General features: G+C 39.4%; 1 protein-coding gene across 4 annotated transcripts in view; it reads left to right on the top strand.

Moving 5' to 3' along the window:
- The window catches only part of IRAG2 (inositol 1,4,5-triphosphate receptor associated 2), a 72,303-nt gene that overhangs the window by 33,977 nt on the left and 18,058 nt on the right, over positions 1–20,268 (top strand). Inside the window, exons 19-23 of one of the 4 annotated variants that reach the window (XM_024575670.4) lie at positions 5,398–5,459; positions 6,521–6,601; positions 9,450–9,546; positions 11,157–11,304; positions 12,311–12,392. In XM_024575670.4, the coding sequence (XP_024431438.3) occupies positions 5,398–5,459; positions 6,521–6,601; positions 9,450–9,546; positions 11,157–11,304; positions 12,311–12,392 (470 nt within the window). Of the gene's footprint in view, positions 1–5,397; positions 5,460–6,520; positions 6,602–9,449; positions 9,547–11,156; positions 11,305–12,310; positions 12,393–18,841; positions 18,947–20,268 lie in introns of those variants that run through there. The other 3 variants (XM_045184257.3, XM_045184258.3, XM_045184259.3) reach the window with 3 other exon arrangements.

The raw sequence follows: 20,268 nt of genomic DNA, 5'->3' as shown, positions 1-20,268 counted from the left end.
ATCTTTTGATTGAATCAGTATTATATCCTCCATAGTTTTATAAAACTAAGAATTTATCTCTATTCCCCACCCCCCATGACTTCTTCTTTGAAGAGTCAACTTTCATAACTTACCCCAAAATGTACATTCCTGATATTATGAACTTGCTATTGTCTTCCCAGTTTATCCTCAGGAGAGAATTGGTCCAAATATTATTAAAAGTATTAAAATATTTAACCCAGCTGCCCTGGGTCGAATGCATGCATTTTTTTTTCCTGGCTGGACAAAGTAGAGTGGATGCCTCCTTTCTGCCCCTAGTTGCTCACACCCTGCCTGGCTTTATGAACTCCTGTACATAATTGTACCTTTTGCTACATAAAAAAGACAAGCATGTCAAGCCTGTGCTCTGACGACCATTTGCCTCTGAAGATCTTCCCAATAATTCCCTTAAAAATCAACCTTTGCAAGAAGAGAAAATTTAGGTAGCAGATATTGCGGACCTGTGCTAACTGGCAGACTTTCCAGACAGACTGTGAATAAAGGTCACTGGGGGAAGACAGTTGTCACCCAAACATCCTGGCCCGTTCCTCCACGGCAACTGCCACCACACACTGAACGAGTTCTGAGTCAGAAAATTTAAATGCTTAAATCCATTTAGTTCTTCTGAAACTTTCCCGTTAGCTTAATAAACTCATTAAGTATTTAAGGCAATTACTTTCTGCTATATCTAAGAAAGGCCCCCTGGCAAAGTGTGTGGGGATGTAGTTGTTTTGTTCAAAGGTTCAGGTCAATGACAGTGTCCACAAACTGGAAGTAGGCCGTGGTCTGTGACATTTGAGTAGAAATTCAGATCTTAATGCGGAATAAGTAATATCGTTCAAGTTTCCCATTGCCACCAGGACTGGATGATTCACGACATAATTAACACACGTGCTTGCCTCCACAAACTGTACATTAGAGCTGCTGAAGTTCGTGAATGGTTACTTACATATTTTCTTTCTTCTGCTTCTTACCTTCTAAGTATCTTGTTAGCAAAGGCAATACTAGATGTATAAATCAATGTTTGCTTTAAAATGGGATTAAAAATAAAACTTCTTAGGTCTAGGGTGTACATTCAGCATACAAGGTTGAACCTAATGTATGTGAAATATAAACTAATTGATGTAATCCAAACTATAGCCCCTTTACTCTTCATCCTTGTTTGGCCTATTTGATATGAAATTATCATTGAGTCATTCATTTACTAAACAATGAGAGAATTACCTTTAGAAACCATGGATATCTCCTTGGGGAGAGAACCTGAGAGGCTTCTGTAATCATAACTCCTTATTGGAACATAGTGTCTATATGTGAACTTTGTAGCTGAGAGAAGGCTTTCATCTAGATGATGTCACTGGAAACGCTTCCAGCCTGCTATTCTTAGTGTGGAGGTCATGAGGTATAGGACAGACAGCTTTGAGGATGGGTTCAAGCTGAGCGCCACATGTCCTGAACAGTCAGTTCACAAGAGGGAAATGAGACAAGAAAGAGGGATTTGGGTGGTTGAGACACTTAAAGATAGATGTTGAAGTGAGGACCAAGGAGAAAACCAAAGTAAACATAACTTGCTCAGTACCTCTGATGGGATGGGGGCCTAACTTTTCCCAGATGGAGGACGCAGGTATAGATGAAACCATCTAGGAGGCAGTATAGCTTAATGATTAAGAGCATGAGATTTAAAGTTAAACCCATGGTTTGATTCTAACTCTGCAAAAGAGCAACTGGGTAGAGTTGGACAAATCACTTCACCTCTCAAAGCCTTAGTATCCTCTTCTAGAAAGTGCAGTAGTTGTTACTTTATAAATACCGTAACAAATGCAAAAGAGTACTTGGCTATACTTAGTACATACGGTCAGTTCTGCTAGAGTATGTTTCCATCACATGAATTGCCTCATTCATGAGTGGCAAATGGGTAATGACATGTTAGTTTAATATGGAAGTTATACTGTTTTATTCATAATTTTCCTGGGAATAGAATTGGGTTGGAAGGAATAGAACTATAACCTTCATTGGCTGCTGACAGGCAGCTGGAGCCCTTTCAGCTGTGCTTGAAGAAAATTAAAAACAAGTGTCTGCACCTGGGCCTTGCTCCCCAGAGAAGCACCACCCAGCCTTGCAGGGCCTGGCTTGTGGCAGACTGTGCTACCTCCTGCATTCACGTCAGCAGCCCTGCTGCCTCGAGTCCCACTGCCACCTGCATTGTCTTAGCACCCCACCCGCACCTTCCACTTCAAGTGTCAACAGCTTTTACACTCTTTGGGTTTTGTGTGTTTCCAGTATCCTGTGAGGTAGCCTTTAGCCATTTTAACATGAATGTCTCAGTGATCCAAATTATCTTCCTAGGTTTAGTAATTTAATAACTGTTTGTTAGTGCTCTGGTTTCTACCTACCTCTATGTAAGTCATTAGCACTGTTATTTTTGTTCTTGTTATAGTTTTTAAATTATTTTTATTGATGAATAATTAACATACCATAAAATTTTCAGATCTTAGCAGTACTGTTCAACCAATTTGACAAATGCGTATTGGAACACAGAACTAAAACCCCAGAAACTCCCCTTGTGCTCTTTCCCTGTCACTCCTCTTCCCACCCCCACCACAAACATTGGTCTGGTCTCTGGCATCGATGGTTTAGTTTAGCCTGTTCTAGAATTGAGTTATACAGTATGTACTGTGTGTGTGTGTGTGTCTTCTTTCCCTCAGCATAGTGTGTATCCACGTTGTGTTTATTAGTGCTGTGCCCTTTTCATGGTTGAGTTGTATTTCTTTGCTTGGCCAGCCCACCATTTGGTTATCTTTTTTCCTATTGGACACGTGAATTATTTACAGTTTGGGGTTGTTACAGAGACAGCTGCTGTGGGTACCTGTGCCCGGGTCCTCGTGTGCACATACATTTTGATTTAGTCTAGGATAGATGTCTGGGAGCAGAGCTGTAGATCATTGTGGAGTTGTAACTCCAACTTTTTAAGAAACTGTGGAGCAGCTTTCCATGGTGTTTGTCGCGTTTCACACTCCCACCAGCCGAGAGTGGGAGTGCCAGGTGCTCCACAGCTCCGACATTTGGTGGAGTGAATCAAAAGACTGACATTTCCACCGCTCTTCGCTCTTCGGAGTAGCTCATTGTGACTTTCCTGTGTTGTGCTGATTGGCTGTATCTTCTGTGTGAAGTATCTGAGTCTTTTTGCCCATTTTCAAAGTAGGCTATTTGTCCTTTTTTTATTGTCACAGGATTTCTTTAAATAATTTGTGTGCAAGTCCTTTAACAGATATATGTCTTGTGAATTATTTTCTCCGTCTTCGGTTTTCAGTGAACTCTGCTATTTTTAATGCACAATTTTATAGAGCATAAGGTAACACATATATTTTGTTATGAAAATCCATGCTCCCTAAAAGTGAACCATCATAGATACCTAAAATTATTATAGCTCTAATATTATGGTTTTGATTTTCAACAGTCTCTTGTGAGCCTGTGCATGAAAGCCTCGATGCACAGTCATTTGGAAAACTGCTTTATCTCAGCTTCCTTCAAAGGCAGTGTATCTAAGACACCTGGTCCCATCCTACATCACAGATGGCAACAGCAGGGGATATAGTGGCCTTTTTTTTTTTTTTCTTGCTTCCATGTGAAACCTAAATGTCCTGGAGACATGGCAGGTCCAGCTCCAAACACATAAAAAAGAATGCAAAGGTGAATGCAAATTACGGTCATAAACCAGCTTATCTTGCCTTACGAAACATATGGAAATAGTTGCTACACATTGCACAAAACATCTGTTGAAATAAGGTTTACAATTTGAATGTTTTGAGATGGACTATTTCTAAAACCCAAGATTGCCTTGTAGGAAAGCAGATGGGCAATTTAGACAGTCTTATACTAACTCGTTATTTCTTCTGAAACACAAGCTTAATTTGGAAATTCAGAGAAGTGTTTTGGAGTTATACAACCTTCAGAAACATGTTTCTGGCGACGTTTGAAAGCTTTGTTGCTGTTGCTTAGATGTAGGTTAGGAGGAGGATGGGACCTTATTTCTTAACACAGTTAACATAGAGAATTTTTTTTAAAAAATGAATCCTTACTAGAGTTCTAAGTATTAGAACATTTTTAAAATGTAAATTACTTATGTTCAAGTATTTTAAAAAATATATACTTTCCTTTTAGTGGAGTTAGTAACACTATCTCAAGCTTAGTTGAGAGATGAGTCTTACAAAAAAAATATTCTTACAAAATAGAATTTTACATGGGTAAATTTCTCCATAATTAATGCTTTTTAAGCTTTTTTTCCTGAAAAAACTCCAGTTAGATTATGTATATATTTTCACATATATTAGCATCATTTCCATGGCTCAGAATTTCTTCAAGCCATTGAGATATCAAACTGTTGGTATTTAAGAAGCACCAGATTTCTATATGTTTTGGACACCAGAGTATCTGCTGTTAATTTTCCTGGCTGTTAGTGATTAAAACCAAAATTGTGGCAGCTACTAATATGCCTTCATCTAACAGAGTTTTATACCCTCATTTATTTTTTGTTTTTAATCACCTGGGGGCTGAGGAAACAGCCGGCTCGTGAGAACGATGTGTGCATTCAGAACCCGCTTTCCGAGTGGGAGTGGGAGGGTTTCCCACATGAAGAAAGAGCACGATGTCACCTCCTATTTCGGTCGTTCAAAGTCTTTGGGCCTATTTTCTGGTGCTTGGCTATATTTCAAAAGAGTATGGATTGTCAAATAAGTAATGTTACTATGTAGCTCACAGAGTTAAATAGGCATTATTTTCCCATTTCCTTTATTCCAGAGATGAGAATTTGAAAGTTACTGGGAAGTAAATTTTAGTCAAATAGAAAGGCACATATTTTTATTTTCACAAAAGAGTATAGTGAATTAAGCATCACCCTGGGAGTCTGATCTAAGCTCCATGAATAAGCAGTTATTATTTAAATCCTCCAGGCATCAGTGCTCTCGCGATCTCAGGCTGCTTGTAGGATTCTGGGATTTTAAGCCTTTACTTCAAGGGCTCCCATCCCTGTAGTTCAAGCACAGACTTACTGGAGAGATGATTTCCACATCAGTAGGGCACCTCTAAGGTGAATTCCCATTTTAAGATTGAATAATTCTGAGACTCACTTCTAGATGACAATTCACTTGCACCTATCAAGGTTAAGTTTAAATACCCAGGGGTGGTAATGGTTTTGCTGCTCCAGCGGCTTTGTCCTCCTGCTTCTTTGTTTTCACAAGTCCTGAGTTGAGGATGTCAGTCTCAGAAGTCACTGTTTTCTCTCTCCTGTCCTCAGGCCCCAAATGCAAAGCTGTTAAAAGTTTATGAAATAAGTTAAGGGAAAAGGAATGTTCCCATTAAGCTGATTACAAATTCTCTTTACAGCAACAATCAAGTCACTAAGAAAGAAGTTCATTAAAGGACGACTCCATGGCTTGTTACTTCAGGTAAAAATTACATATATACGTGTGTTCAGTGTGGGGATGACGTCCAGATTGTGCAAGGCGTTGAAGCTAATTTAGAATGGATAATAATTTTAATCATAAAATTAAATGACCAGCTCAGAAGAAAACGCTCTGCTGGACTTTGTTCTCATATGCACTGACAAGGAGGGCAGAACTCATACTAGTGAATGGCTTTGCTGAAGACATTCCACCTTTCACAGAGGAAGCCTTTCAAAATTTACTGTATCTATTAGACAAGGGCCAGTTTGCCATCTCGGGCACCTCCTTGCTGATAATCTTGAAGGTGGACTCTTGACTGGGTTCTGATGGTTGCTGCCTCTTTTTTCTCCTATTTGAATTAACCTCTCAACTCCTGTCTGGATATCTCAAAATACCCATGGTTGAGTTTAATGTATTTCTTTTCCTTATGACCCTTTGTGAATTTCTTCTTCTTATTCACAAGTAAAGAACATAAGGAACTGCAAGCTTGGCACTGGAGGAGGAAAGAGGGAGGGTGCTGTTTGCAAGTATCTGTTTCCCAGGCATAATGTAGGCACATCTGGTTAAGCAGGGGAGGGGGGGAATTCATGTGGGAGATTAAGCTAGGCAGGGTTCCTAAAAAGCCCCCTGCAGTAAGTTGAACTGGAAAAACTTCCATATCTAAATATGTTTTAATCATTTTAAGAACACCAGTAAAATTTTCTATTATAATGTAACTAAGAGAGATATGTAGCTACCTCTTGGACTAAGGCCATAATTTTATTGCTGTAAAATTTCACAGGCACCATTTTTACTATTCTGAGTTATGTCTCCAACAAGCTTCTTTGGCCTCTGCCTAAAGATTTCACTGACCAGTCAGTATCCTGTTCTTGATCTTTGGATTTTATTCCTTTAGTAATGGGGAAGATGGCAATGACAAACTTGTTTCCTTAAAGTGGAACACAGGATAAAGAACTGGTCACTTTTACCCACCTCAGGTAGCATCCTTTCTTCCCTTAAGTTTTGTATCTCTGACTCTTTTATCATTCTGTCTGTGACTGCACTGCTTCATTTTCTCATGACAGAGATGTTTAGATGAGGAGTTTCCTCACTATGAGCCCTTGTCCTGCCGAGATACAATCCAGCAACATCTTCAAGAACAGCAGGTAAGGTTAAGCTTCTTGAAATGATTTAAGTGTGGATCGATTGCTATGCCAAAATAGAAAGTTAAGTCCAATGTGTATTAGCAGTAGCCTTAGAACTCTATATTGCTCTTCTTCAACGGATTATCAGATGAAGCAAATGGATTCCTGTTTATTTACTTTTATCATGCACAAAACACAACCCTGGTAGACCCTAAGAAATGATGATATTTTTTAAAAAACTTAAATTTATTTTTAGAAAGAATGGACAGGAGGGAGAAAGAGGGAGAGAAACATCAGTATGTGAGAGAAACATCTATTGGTTGCCTCTTTCCCCAAACTGGGGACCTGGCCTGCAACCCGGGTATGTTCCCTGATCGGGAACCAAACCAATGACTTTGTGCTTTGCAGGATGATGCCCAATACACTGAGCCACACCAGTCAGAGCAATATTTAACATTTTTTTCATTCTTTTTAATTTTTTAAATTTATTTTATTGATTATGCTATTACAGTTGTCCCAATGTTTTCCTTTTTGCTCGCTCCACCCAGTACCCTCATTCCCTCCAGCAATCTCTCACCTTAAATCATGTCTATGAGTCTTGCCTATAAGTTCTTTGGCTTCTCCATTACCTATACTGTTCTTAACATCCCCTGTCTATTTTATACCTACCAATTGGTGCCTCTTAATTCCTGCACCTTTCCCGTAATTGTCCCTCTTCTCCCACCCAACTGGTAGTCCTCCAAACAATCTCCATATCTGTGATTCTGTTTCTCTTCTGCTTATTTGCTTACTTAGTTATTTGGATTCAGTTATTGAGAGTTGTGAATTTATTGCCATTTTAATGTTCATTGTTTTGTTCTTCTTTTTCTTAAATAATTCTCTTTAGCATTTCATATAATAATGACTTGGTGAGAATAAACTTCAGTTTTATCTTGTCTGGGAAGCATTTTATCTGCCCTTCAATTCTAAATGATAGCTTTGCTGGATAGAGTAATCTAGGTTGTAGGTCCTTGCCTTTCATTACTTTGAATACTTCTTGCCAGTTCCTTCTAGCCTGTAAAGTTTCTTTTGAGAAATCAGCTGATAGTCTTGTGGGATTCCTTTGTAGGTAACTGTCTGCTTTTTTCTTCATACTTTTAAGATTCTCTCTTTATCTTTAACCTTTGCCATTTTAATTATGATGTGTCTTGGTGACATCCAACTTGTTGGGACACTGTGCTTCCTGGACTTGTAAGTCTATTTCCCTCATCAAATTAGGGAAGTTTTCTTTCATTATTTTTTCAAATAAGTTTTTGATATCTTGCTCTTCCTCTTCTCTTTTGGACACCCCTATGATTTGGATGTTGGTACATTTAAAGATGTCCCAGAGGTTCCTAAGCCTATCCTCATTTTTTAATTTTAATTCTTTTTTTCTTGCTGCTGTTCTGATTGAATGCTTTTTCTTTCCTTGTGTTCCTAATCATTTGATTCTTGACTTCATCCTCTCCACTGTTGGTTCCCTGTAGATTTGTCTTTATTTCACTTAATGCAAACTTCATTTCTGCCTGCATCTTTTTTATGCTATTGAAGTACCCAATGAGTTCCTGGAGCATCCTGATAACCAGTATTTTGAACTGTGCATCTAATGAGTTGCTTATCTCCATTTCATTTAGTTCTTATTCTGGAGTTTTGTTCTGTTCTTTCATTTGGGCCATATTTCTTTGTCTCCTCATTTTGGCAGCCTCCCTGTGGTTGTTGCTGTGTATTAGATAGAGCTGCTTTGACTCCCTGTCTTAGTAGTGTGGCCTATTGTAGAAAAGGCACCTGTTAAGTTGGATCCACAGTGGAACCTTAAGTAATCGCCAGGGCTGGACAACCTGCGTCACCACTCCATTGCTCTGTGTGGGGGAGGACTCACAGAGGGGACAATGCTGCTGCCTGAGCTCTGGAGTTTTGCCCGAGAGGAAGCTGTCTCCCTGTACCTGCACTTCACTTTCTCCTCATATGCCACTGGTGCCCTTCCAGCTGTTGGCCTGTTGCTGAATCTCAGAAGGGGTGGGTCTGCATGAGTCCTAAGTCCGTTGCAGGCCCTATAAGAGGAGTCTCTTAAGACTCCCACAGTTTCTTCTGCCACCCCAATCCCCACTGGTTTTTACAGCCAGAAGTTATGGGGACTTATCTTCTTGGAGTTGGAACCCTGGGCTGGGTGGTCTGGCCTAGGTTTGGGATCCCCCTCACTCCTGAGGTATCCATCCCAATTTTTATCCACCATGCGTGGGTGTGGGACTGCCTGTTTCTGTCTCCTCACTTCTCTGTGCCTCTCTGAATCTCCACCCCTCCTGCCCATCTGCATGAATGTGGCTTCTTTAAATCCTTAGTTTTTGGACTTCCACAGAACTCGATTTTCTGGCAACTCTGGGTGCTGTATGTTTTGTAGTCTAGTTGTATTTTTTGCTATAGCTGTGTGTGGAAGCAAGGTGTGTTTACCTATGCCTCCATCTTGACCACCATTTTCCAATATTTAAAAATTTTTGATTGCAGTATTGTGAAGAAGAAGAATAACATGACTAAACCTTCTCCTCACCCATTCCTCTTTCCTCAAAGTGTTTGTTTATATGAAAGTGTCACTTTACTGGGAATTGATGATGTTATCATTCTGTTAAATTGTTGAACTGTGATTTTTAATAACAATTATACTTTACTCATAGAGATGCCTTTTGATCAAAGGCATGAAAGCTTTGTTATATGGCATCATTAATTTTTTTTACTGACTTCTCTTGCAAGGTTATTAGAGACCAGTGATATTCTACCATGGAGATGAAGAGAGTTGATTATAAAATGTTATGTTACACCCCTTCAAATAGCTAGTACTACTTGACTTTCTTTTCAGAAGCTGTGTTGCCATAAACAGTGTAGTACTCAAGAACCAAGAATACATCAGACACCCCTGACCTTCAAACATACATGCTGGTACTCACCTCTGCTGGGTAAGCCCGGATAGCCCCTCTCCTGCACCTTAGCAGACACATCTGGGTTAAGGTTCTTTTCAAAAGGGGAAATAATTAATCACTATTTTATTTGTATAGGAAGAGTTAATACTTGGATATTTATCCTTGAATTCAGTCAATCAACTTATGTTTAAGCACCTACTCTATGCAAGGCACTGTATTATGTATAACAGAGAATAAGTCCTAAAATAACTCAGAGATTATTGGGCTCAGAGAAGTCTCCAAAAAAGAAATGAGAGTTGAACCAGGCCTTGAAAGGTGGGCTGCATTTGGAAAAGTAAAACTCATGGGAAAACTATTCTAATTGGGGAGAATGAAAATGAGGGAGAAAATAACCAAACCCAGAAGGATGCAAAAGCCCTGAGTATTAGAGGAAGAGTCAGAGCTGGACAAGTCATTGTGGAAAAAGAGGAGTTGGGTTGGGACTCGGCAGAATTCAGTGTGGAGCAGGTTGTGGGGCAAATTGCAGGCCACTGCTGAGTGCCAGGCTGAAGACGATGAGCTTTATCTTAGGGCATGCTCGAAGCAGTGTCATCTCTCATCACAACTCTGATGTGTTTGAAAGCAAAAAAGTTAATGGCTGGCTTGGAAATGACAAAAGGAATGGGATGATTATCAAAATAAATTTAAGAGGGAATGAAAAGGAAGAGTGATTTGTGGATCATTTCACTTCCAGGAGGGAAAACTGCTGCCACTACCAATGACAATAGCTCAGTGCTTTAAAGAGATGATCTTACTCACGCTAACTCAGTGACAACAGCAACACAACAACTACGACTACGACGGCACTGCTACGTGCCCGGCACAGTTCTCTGCTCTTAACATGTTTATTAACTCATTTAGCCCTCACCGCATCCCTGCGACTTCCCGTTTTAAAGATAAGGAACAATGAGTTAGTAATTAGCCTAGGCTCATGCATCACTTTATATGTAAGTAAACAGAGACTCAGAGTGCTTTAGTTATTTGTCCAAGAGAACACAACAGGTATGTGACAGAGCCAGAATTTGAACCAAACATTTGTGATTGATTCGAAGCCTGGGTTTGGTCCTTCTTCCTATAGTCATTAAAACAAACAAAAACAGTTTGGTGCTCTGACATATTCCATCACAATGTCTAACTGTTTTCTCTTCAGGGACGTTAAGTTGTTTCTGTGAAGGGCCAGACAGTAAATATTTCAGGTGATGCTGGTGTAGCACACAAGCACCGGTGGACAATACTAAACAAATGGGTGTAGGCGTGTTTCAATAAAACTTTATTTACAAAAACAGATTTCTCCCTCTTGTTGCAGATTGTTAACCCCTCTACCTACTCAGCAGATAAGAGTTTCCTGTCCCTACTTCAACCCCCTCCTCTCTGCTTTAAAAACAAAACAAAACAAAACCTCTGGCATTTCTGCCCTATATTACTGGAGGGGAAGGTTATGTTAAAATGTTAATAGAAATGAATTGACATTTCGATTAACTCTGCTATTTCAGACATAAAGACATAAAGTCAGAGAGAGATTCATAGTCCAACCTCTCAAGAGAAAAAGAAAATATATAAATTAGTGTAAACCAAAAATAAATTTCTGTTTTCATTTTTTTCTACAGATGCCTTGCATCTGGATAGTCTCACACCGATTCCAAGACTGCCATTGACACCGTTCTCATGTACAGCTAACCGAATCCATGCTTCATGCAAAAGGCCCAAATATGGAAAAATAGAGGATGGTGCTTTGGGTGTGACTAGAACACACAAGTAAGTTTTGGGGTTTTTTAAATTGTTTTTTCCTTTTTATTGAATTTATTGAGGTGACACTGGTTAACAAAATTATACAGGTGTCAGGTACAGAATTCTATAACACGTCATCTATTCATTGTATTGTGCGCTCACCACCCCAAGTCTCCTTCCATCACCATTAATTCCCCCATAAACGCCCCCACCTCTCCACCCTCACCCTCAATCACCACCCTGTTGTAAGTTAAACAGGCAAAATATACCCACCCTTCTCTTCAATGGGTGGCCTATTCCCATTGCCTAACCTTTTAATCAGTTATATTTTCAAATCCTGAGATAATAACATCTTTATTGTGGAACTTCTATTGTACAAATTCTCCAACTTTCTGAACATGGACAGTTTTAAAACAAAAGATGTCTCTATAGTTTTCTTGGAGTGCACTTTTCTTACTCCTTTGATTTTCATAATATCCATTTGGACATGTGAGAGACAAACTAGGCTACCTGAAATGTCTCTCAGTTTTTGGAAATATACTATATACTGCTCAGTTAACTTACTCAGAGAGGTTTTGATCATACTGTATACCTGTCTATTCCTTTGCACTCAGGGTTCTCCAGCCTTTGGCAGTCCCTATCTGCACTCACACCTGTCCTCCCTGAAGCTCATCTGCACTCACTCACTGTTCTCAGTAAACAGACTGACCTTTCCTACAAAAAGTTCAGAAATGTCAGTGGAGTTTGTGAGCACTCTCCACCCCAGTGAAATTTCCATTCTGTATTGAGGATGAGGAAGCAAGGTTTTGAATTGCAAATTCTTCATTTTCATGTTTGGCTAGATTCTCTGGAGTTTGTAACCCCTATCTACATAATGGAGCTCTCTCTCATTATGCCTTCTTTAATCCATGAATTCATGGAATGTAATTAGAAATTTGGTAAAGCTGGGTAGGAGAACTATGTTGTAGTTGGGTATCTGCTGAAATTTGCAATTTTCCCACCTATAGTAAGGAACTTTACTTTCTGTTGTCAGGTTCCCAGGCCCTACAACTGGCCCCCACCCAGGAACAGATCTTTCCAGTTGTATCAGGATGAATGATGACCTAAGTATGGGAGTGAGTATTAGAGTATATTTTTAACTTGTTTTAGGACTACCGTATCCTGGTACGCTTCTATGGGTACTCTTCTAAAAAAAATACTGGTGACTTAAGTTATATGAATATTTTCATCTGCATAGGTGGCTGGCGCCCCTAATCCCTGCATTGTTCAAGGGTCAGCTGGATTATGGATACTTTTATAGCAAGTATGAGTCTTATACCACAGAACTCAAATGCATAAGAAATGTCAACCTTTGATGACAGGAAATTAAAATTCAGTCATTTGGGGTTATTCTACCACCTCTGTTGTGTAAACTCAAAGATAAATAACCAAAATAAGATTTTGATGAAGTGTGCTGAACTTTTTTGTATGTGAGGCAGCCTGGTTTGAGACTTAAATTCACTAATGACTTTAAGAAGTCTTAAGTCCCATCGACTGACTCTCAAAGAATTAAGCTCAAGGCTAGTTCTTTGAGGTGCTGGTACTTTGTAAAAGATCATAAAGTAGGGCAATGCCCAGAGGCATCCTTTGCTGCAGTGAAGTGCTAATGGTACTTTTCCACCAAGAAGAGACTAACACCAAAGATCACTCAGGCAACTCCCCAGAACGTGAGGCTGTGTCTGGAGCTCCTTCCACGGTCTACAGTCTGAGCCTGAGCTTCACAAGCTTCTCAGTCAAATGGAGCAGACAGTTCTGTTTCAGGATCTGACAGTCCATCATTCTTCCTTTTTTTTAAACAGCTTTATTGAGATATAATTCATATACCAAACAATTCATCAATTTATTCAATTGAATGCTTTTAAATATATTCGGAGTTGTACAACCATCACCACATTCAATTTAAACACATTTGATCACCCCACAAAGAACATGTTTACCCATTAGCAGTCTATCCCGATTCTCCCCTCCCCCAAGCCCTCATCCCTAGGCAAACCACTAATCTACCTTCTGTCTCTATAGATTTGCTATTCCTGATATCGCATGTAAATAGAATGATATAATACGTGACCTGTTGTGCTTGGCTTCTTTCACTTAGCATAATGTTTTCAAGGGTAACTTTGTTATAAGTACTTAACTCTTTTTCTTTAACTGAATAATACTTCACTGTGTGAATATACCACAATTTGTTTGCCCATTCGTCAGTTGATGAGCATTTGGGTTGTTTCTATTTTTGGCTATTGTGAATAATGCTACTGTGAACATTCCTGGGTAAGTTTTTGTGTAAACATATGTTTTCAATTCTTTTGAAATAGATACAGATATAGATACACACACACACACACACACATATCTAGGAGTGGAATCCTGCATTGTATGGTAACTCTACGTTCGACATTTTAAAGAAATTCAAACAGATTTGCAGAGTGGCTCCATCGTTTCACATTCCCGCCAGTAATGTATGAGGATTCTAGTTTTCACCACATCCTTGCCAACATTTGTCTGTCTTTTTTGATCATAGCCATCTTAGTGGGTGTGAAGTCGTATCGCATTGTGGTTTTGCTGTGCATTTCTGTAATGACAAGTGATGTCGAGCATCTTTTTATGTACTTGTTGGCCATTTGTATGTCTTCTTTAGAGAGATGTCTACCCAGATCTTTTGCTCATTTTTAAAAAGGGGTTATTTTTCTTCTTACACTAAGTTATGCAAGTTGGTCTCATTCTTCCTTTTAAATGTATGTATCTGACATTTTTCTGTCCCTTAGTACCCATCCTACTCAGTAGCTAAGTAGAGGAAAGAAAAAGGAAATGAATCTATTTTGCTATTAGCAGTTCTTGTAAAATTTTAATGAAGGAAGTTAAACTTGGAAGCTTACAGGATATTTGGGAAACTTACAGGATGTTTGGTTATTAGTAATTTTCCTTTTCTCTGGCACTGATTTCACCAAGAAGGAGGAAAAAACAAACACCAGTTGTGTACCAAGTACCTTATAGGAAAGCATTTCCACATGCCATGTTATTAATCCTCTCTATGTTGATGGTAGCCATCCTCTACTTTTACAGATGACACAGTGAAGTTCAGAGAGGTTAAATAACTTACGCAAGGTTACTCAACTAGTAAGTAGAAAACATGGCATCCAAATTCAGGTTTGTCTAGCTTTGAAGGATAAGCCTTTCTCACTGTCCCCCTTGGAATAGCAAATTTAGACATTTTTAATCATAGTAATTGCTTATAGTTACCTTGAAGGTCATTTTTCAGCTGAGAAATATTCTGGCTTCTGTATCTAAAAGGAACTCCTAATCCACTCTCATTAGAATATGAGACTAAGGTGCTTTGTCTATGGTACTGACACTTATTATAAATAGAATCTAAAAGAGGTCACAATAGAAGCTCCTATGAGATGCCCCCGGGGAGGTGCATTGGTTTCCCTGGTGTATTCTGTGCTGCTTTTCCTACGGTCCCCAGGAACTAGGGCTGCACTTTGTGACTCTTACCACCAATTCTCATCATTCCTTCTCCAGGTTTCTGATCCACTGAAGAATCTCCTCGGCCTGTTCTTGGCACACTTCACTTCCTCATGCCTGCCCCTTGAGTAAATCCCCACCTCTCACCCCTTCAGGCCCCCACGCCCATCTCTTAAACAAATACAAAGCTCTCCTTAGAAAATGCTTTTCTAGGCATCCTCAATAATAATAAGTCCAAGGAATTAGAATCAAATATAAGATTAAAAATTATAAAAACATAATCTGTGTTCATCCTAGTGACCCATAAATCATGCTGTTTTCTTGAACTCTTTGGCTTCAAACTATAGAATTGTTGTTACTCTTGAGAGCTGTCATAAGAAGCATAACAAACTGATAGGAACCCCCTCTCTAATCTGGTCACAACCTCCCTTTCCATCCTTCCCTCCTCACAGCCTTGTCTGTGCCTGTGTGTCCGGCAGACTAAGTGGTGTGCGCTGGCAGAAGATGCCACACAGGTCTGTTTATGCTGTTCACCCAGACCACTGCGCACGTCTCCATCTCTCAAGTTCTCTTTGACTATCAAGGCCCATTTCAAAAGCCACTGGTTCCACAAAACCTTTCTTGTGGTAGTAGGCAATGTTTACAGTCAAGCATCTCTAGTGCTTCTTGAGGAAGAAATCGCAATACATTAGAAGTCAAGAGATCAGGGTTTTCCATGGTTATGTTTCTGTGTAACTATAGGAAAGTCATGTCTTTCAGGCCTCGGTTTCCTCATTTCTCCATGATCCCACTCAGGAAAATATAAATTCTTTTAAGCCCCAGAACTTGTTGTCCTCCCCTCATTGTCACCTATATTCTCGGGCCATTGAGCCCTGTGCACCTAGCTCCCTACATGAATTTGGTGAACAGCAGCTTCCCCATTAATACCTGTTGAATGCCCACTTACTGATCGATTTCTGTCCCCCCTTCAGGGTCTACTGAAGACACTGAGAGTGAACGCTCAATGAACGTGTTGAATCGATAGCCTTGCACTCTCACTTTCTGACTCCTTTCTCCAGACTGGTGTTCCTGAGAACCTGAGGTTTATTTCTTTATTCCTCTCCCATATTCATAGAGGAAGCTATATTTTAGCCTCTTATTTGGAAAGCAAAGTGTGAGATAAAAGTACACATCAGTATTCATAAAAGGGTATCTGGGAATGCAAAGGACTCTAATGAGAATATCCCATAATTTGGGGCCCCATTTGGGACATTCTTGGGGAGAATAGTGCTACTTGACTGACCCAGTGAAATTCATTTATTTGGGATATTTTAGTGTAAAGAAGAAAGAAGACAATCAGTCATTTCCAGTTCCTCTCTTTTTGATTTTCAGACTGAAATATATGTGGAAGAAATGTTTGTGACATCTGAGATTTGCTTCAAACAATGCAGAGTGGATTTAGTGAGTTACAGTATAGGTGAAATAAGATTGGGCGTAGGTCAAATATTGTTGAGTCTAAATAATCATACACAAAGGTTTGACATTCTATTCTGTCTAAACTTATATTAATCTGAAATTTTCCCATAAGGACTTAAAATTTTTAGCCACTTAGCAAAAGCTTTGGAATCAAACAGGTCTGGACTTAAGAGTGACTGTTACTTTTCGGCTGTGAACTTGGACAAGTGGCTTAACCTCTCTCCATTTGATTGTTTCCTATTGAGATATTACTTTGCAGGATTCTTTTGGGGATTCAAATAGACCCACACACCGATACATATATTGTGTATATACATACACATATACATATCTGCCACGACTAAGTTCTGGCCTAACCAGTCTATGGAAACGAAACAAGTAGGTCATATTTAGAGGGCACACAAATCTTGGTGCTGTTTCTCCCCTTGCTGATAAACAGGAAGGCTTTTTTGGTTTCACTGGGTCCCTTCTTAATGTTTTCAAGACTCTCTAGGGGTGTACACCAATATATCCCAGTGTCCTTCAGGCCTCACCAACTAGTGGGACCCAGGGAAGGACACTTCACCTCCTGAGAGATTGGGGGGGAAGGCAGCTAGTGTCAGCACTCCCATTTCTGCAGCGTTCCTGTTCGACGTCCTCCCTGCCCACAGGCCCTGCCCGCTCCGCTGCTCACTTCCTTTGAACTCTGTGTTGGGGCCTTTGGTGACCTCTCCCTGGTCAGAGCAGGGCCCTACTATGGTGTTAGTTGGGTAGATGCTTTGTGATATGGTTGTTAAAATCATTCTCTATTTTTCAAGCAACGTCCATGACCCAGCAGGGCTGGGAGACCCAGTGGTCGGACGGAGCAGTCTCCCACGGAATCCAGTGTCGCTGCTTCCTCAGTAGCCAGCCCCAGCTGCACGCAGTGCCCACTTCCTCAGTTCTTCTCACTCTTGGCAGTTTCTCCCGGGGCCCAGTTGCCTCTCCTCACAGTTGATCTTCCTTTCTTTCTTCACTGTTCCTGCCACTGAGTCTGAATAGCAACCAAAGGGTTTCTAGACGTTTGCAAAGCTGGACATGCTGTTAGGTGCCTATGTGTGTCCCCAAACACTCCAAGAACTAAGAAATTTCATGAGAATTTCTCTGAGAACTAAACTGATTCTCCCCTCTCTGCCTACTCTAGTCCCAGACCTGGCCCCAGCAAGACACTCCAGCACAGCGATTTCCCACCCGCATGCTGCAGTGGGCACACTGGTGCACCACAAGAATTTTAAATACCTGACTAGTCAGGGGCACTGACCTCTTTTCCCTGAGATTGTCACATAAGAAAATGACAACAGCCAATACAACACTGGCCATCTGGTGTGAATGAATCAGAATTATACCTATTTTTTTTGTCAAATAAGCAAAAATTATTTTTTTGGTGTGCTCCAGAATTTTAGTAGTTTATGTGTGCCATGAGATGAAAAAAATTGAAAATCACTGCTGTAACATATGTGAAAATCACAGCTCATAGTGAACACTCAGGAAACAGCTGTAGCTATCACCCAGAATCAGGATTACCAGCAGTGTGAAGCTCAGGGAATAGCTTGTCACAGGTCAGGGCATATGAAGATGAATTTTCGTTTTTCTTTTGGCTGTTAAAAAAATCACATACAGCAAATGTTAAGTGTCTTGCCATCCCTTTGTGGTCTCCTTCATGTTATAACATGTTTTCACCTGAGATCTACTGTCACTAGGAGGAGGTGATTTGTGAGGCAAAGGGCAGAATTAATATCAAAATATCTCAGAGGAGTTTCTGGCTATTGTCTATCCTGTTCTGTTCTCTCATGCTGTGGATGGGTGCAGCATTCGTAACCTTGGAGAATACATAACATTGCCAGCTGCAAAATTGGAACAGGTAGAAGTTGATTGATAACTGTATTATAAATAAACCTCACAGTGGTGGGTGTGTCCTGTAGACCTGAGGGTGTGGTGTCCTTTTAGTTAGGAATTGAAAAAAAAAAAAAAATCCTGTGAGGCAATTTAGTTTTGTTGAGGTAACAGTGGTTGTAATCTTTTGACATTTGATTTTATATTCTCCCCTCCCCCCCTGCCCCCTTTTTTTTTTTGGCATAGTGAAACGAACACCCAATCAAGTCAAGGGTCTTTTTTTTTAAGTTAGAATGAAATAAGTCTGTGTAGATGTCTTTTGCTCAATTTTTTGTCTTTCTCAGAAAAATCCTATTAATTTATTTGAGTAGCATCACTGTTTAAAATAGATCTAATAGTAAAAATTAGTAACATGAAAGTTTATGAGTGGAAGGGTTTCTGATCATAAAATCTGTAAAGTAACATTTCCTCTAGAAGAGCAAAAATAAAATAACCTGGGGCTCTTATCTAGGCCTATTCAACACCCTTAGCAATATTTTGAAAGTTTCTTCTTACTGTTCTTCATTTTTCTATGTAAATATGGAAACAATACTGCTGCATGTGTGTGTGTGTGTGTGTGTGTGTGTGTGTGTGTGACCTGCACTGGCTGACCCAGCTCGTGGGAGAATGTCTCATTTTGTTCCATGAGCACCCTGGCCACCCCACCCACCTGTCAAAGGCAAATGGGCTGAACCATGGATTTTCATGTAAATGTTATGCAGGTTGGTATTTGAATGGCTTGGACAGGAAGAACGTGCTTCCTGCTCTATGCTGTCCTGTTGCCTGTGTTAGACTCATTGATTCGAGCCCGTCTTCTATATAAGTAAGTCCCTCATCTGAACTGTCTTTTTCTTGCTTTTAGTCAATTTATTTTCCTTGGTTTTAAAATGCATCCAGTAGATTATCTTTTTCATAATCTGTCCAGGACTCATAGTTGTGTGTGGGTTAGGTTCTCCTACAGCTCCAGGATGCTGGTTTGAATAGGGGTGACTCTGCAGCTAGAAGAAAAGAGCGGAGTTGTGGAAGTTTTTGCTGAGTTATCTCCCACCCCCTCGCCACATGCACACACCCTGAGAGGCTGTATCCCCAACTTTCACTAACTATAATCCTAAATTGAAAAAAGTCTTCCTTCATATGGCTATTCTTATAAGGGTAAAAATGTTGTTAGACTAAGTTTATGAAAATCTCACTTTGAAATATGTTGTATATTGGGTTGTTTTCTGATCGGTGAAGTTTATACATAGTAATGAATTGGAGCAATAGCCAGTTGCTTACCTTGCAACTCTCCCACGGCCATGCAGTGACGTATGACTTCCAAATACATGACATTTCTCCAAAATCACATAGCTATTACTTATTTAATCAACATATATTTTATGTTTATCAAAAAGCTTTTTACTAAAATCTTTACATATGAGATTTAGGACAAAAACAAGGCTGATACAAAGCATTATGACAAATAGACATTTGTAATATAATAAAGGCAAACTGTATTTTTGCTCTCCTGTATACATTATTTTGTTACTAAATAATTAGACCTTTTTTAAACAAACTTTACAGAAATGATAGGCACTTTTCCCCCATATCGGAAATGAGGTTAATTAAATAGTAAGTAACTCTATTTTCTTTCAGACTTCTTAAGTTCAAATACAAGTATCATGTCCCTGATAGGTATAATAACACCTCTTTCTGACAAAATTAGCTTTGTACTTAGTGAAATGTAATTATTATTAAATTTAATGCACTTTATTAATTATAACACAATATGTGTTATTTTAAACCTCACATAACAACAAATTTTTATATGATGTGGTATGTTTGAAGGGTCTTTTTTATTATTAAGGAATCAATCTTTGTTGACTTTTATGAAGTATGATATTCAATGAAACTAAAGGATATTAGATTTTTATTCTTATAGCTTCCTTATATGTACTGGAATGTAGTTAAATAAGCATATAATAATTATTAATGCAACTTATTAAAATATTTTAAGGATAGAGCCACCGTTATTTCACTACCTGTAGGGTGTAAGACACAATTTCTTTTCAAAATTTAATTCAAATACTCCCCCACTCTGTTCTGTTCTGTGCATAGTATTTTACTTTCCTCTGTGGAATGCTGCTTATAATTTATGAAGTATTTGTT

The sequence above is a fragment of the Desmodus rotundus genome, chromosome 3, assembly GCF_022682495.2.
Source record: "Desmodus rotundus isolate HL8 chromosome 3, HLdesRot8A.1, whole genome shotgun sequence".
NCBI classification, from domain to species: Eukaryota; Metazoa; Chordata; class Mammalia; order Chiroptera; family Phyllostomidae; genus Desmodus; species Desmodus rotundus.
This window is presented reverse-complemented; position numbering and strand designations above follow the sequence as displayed.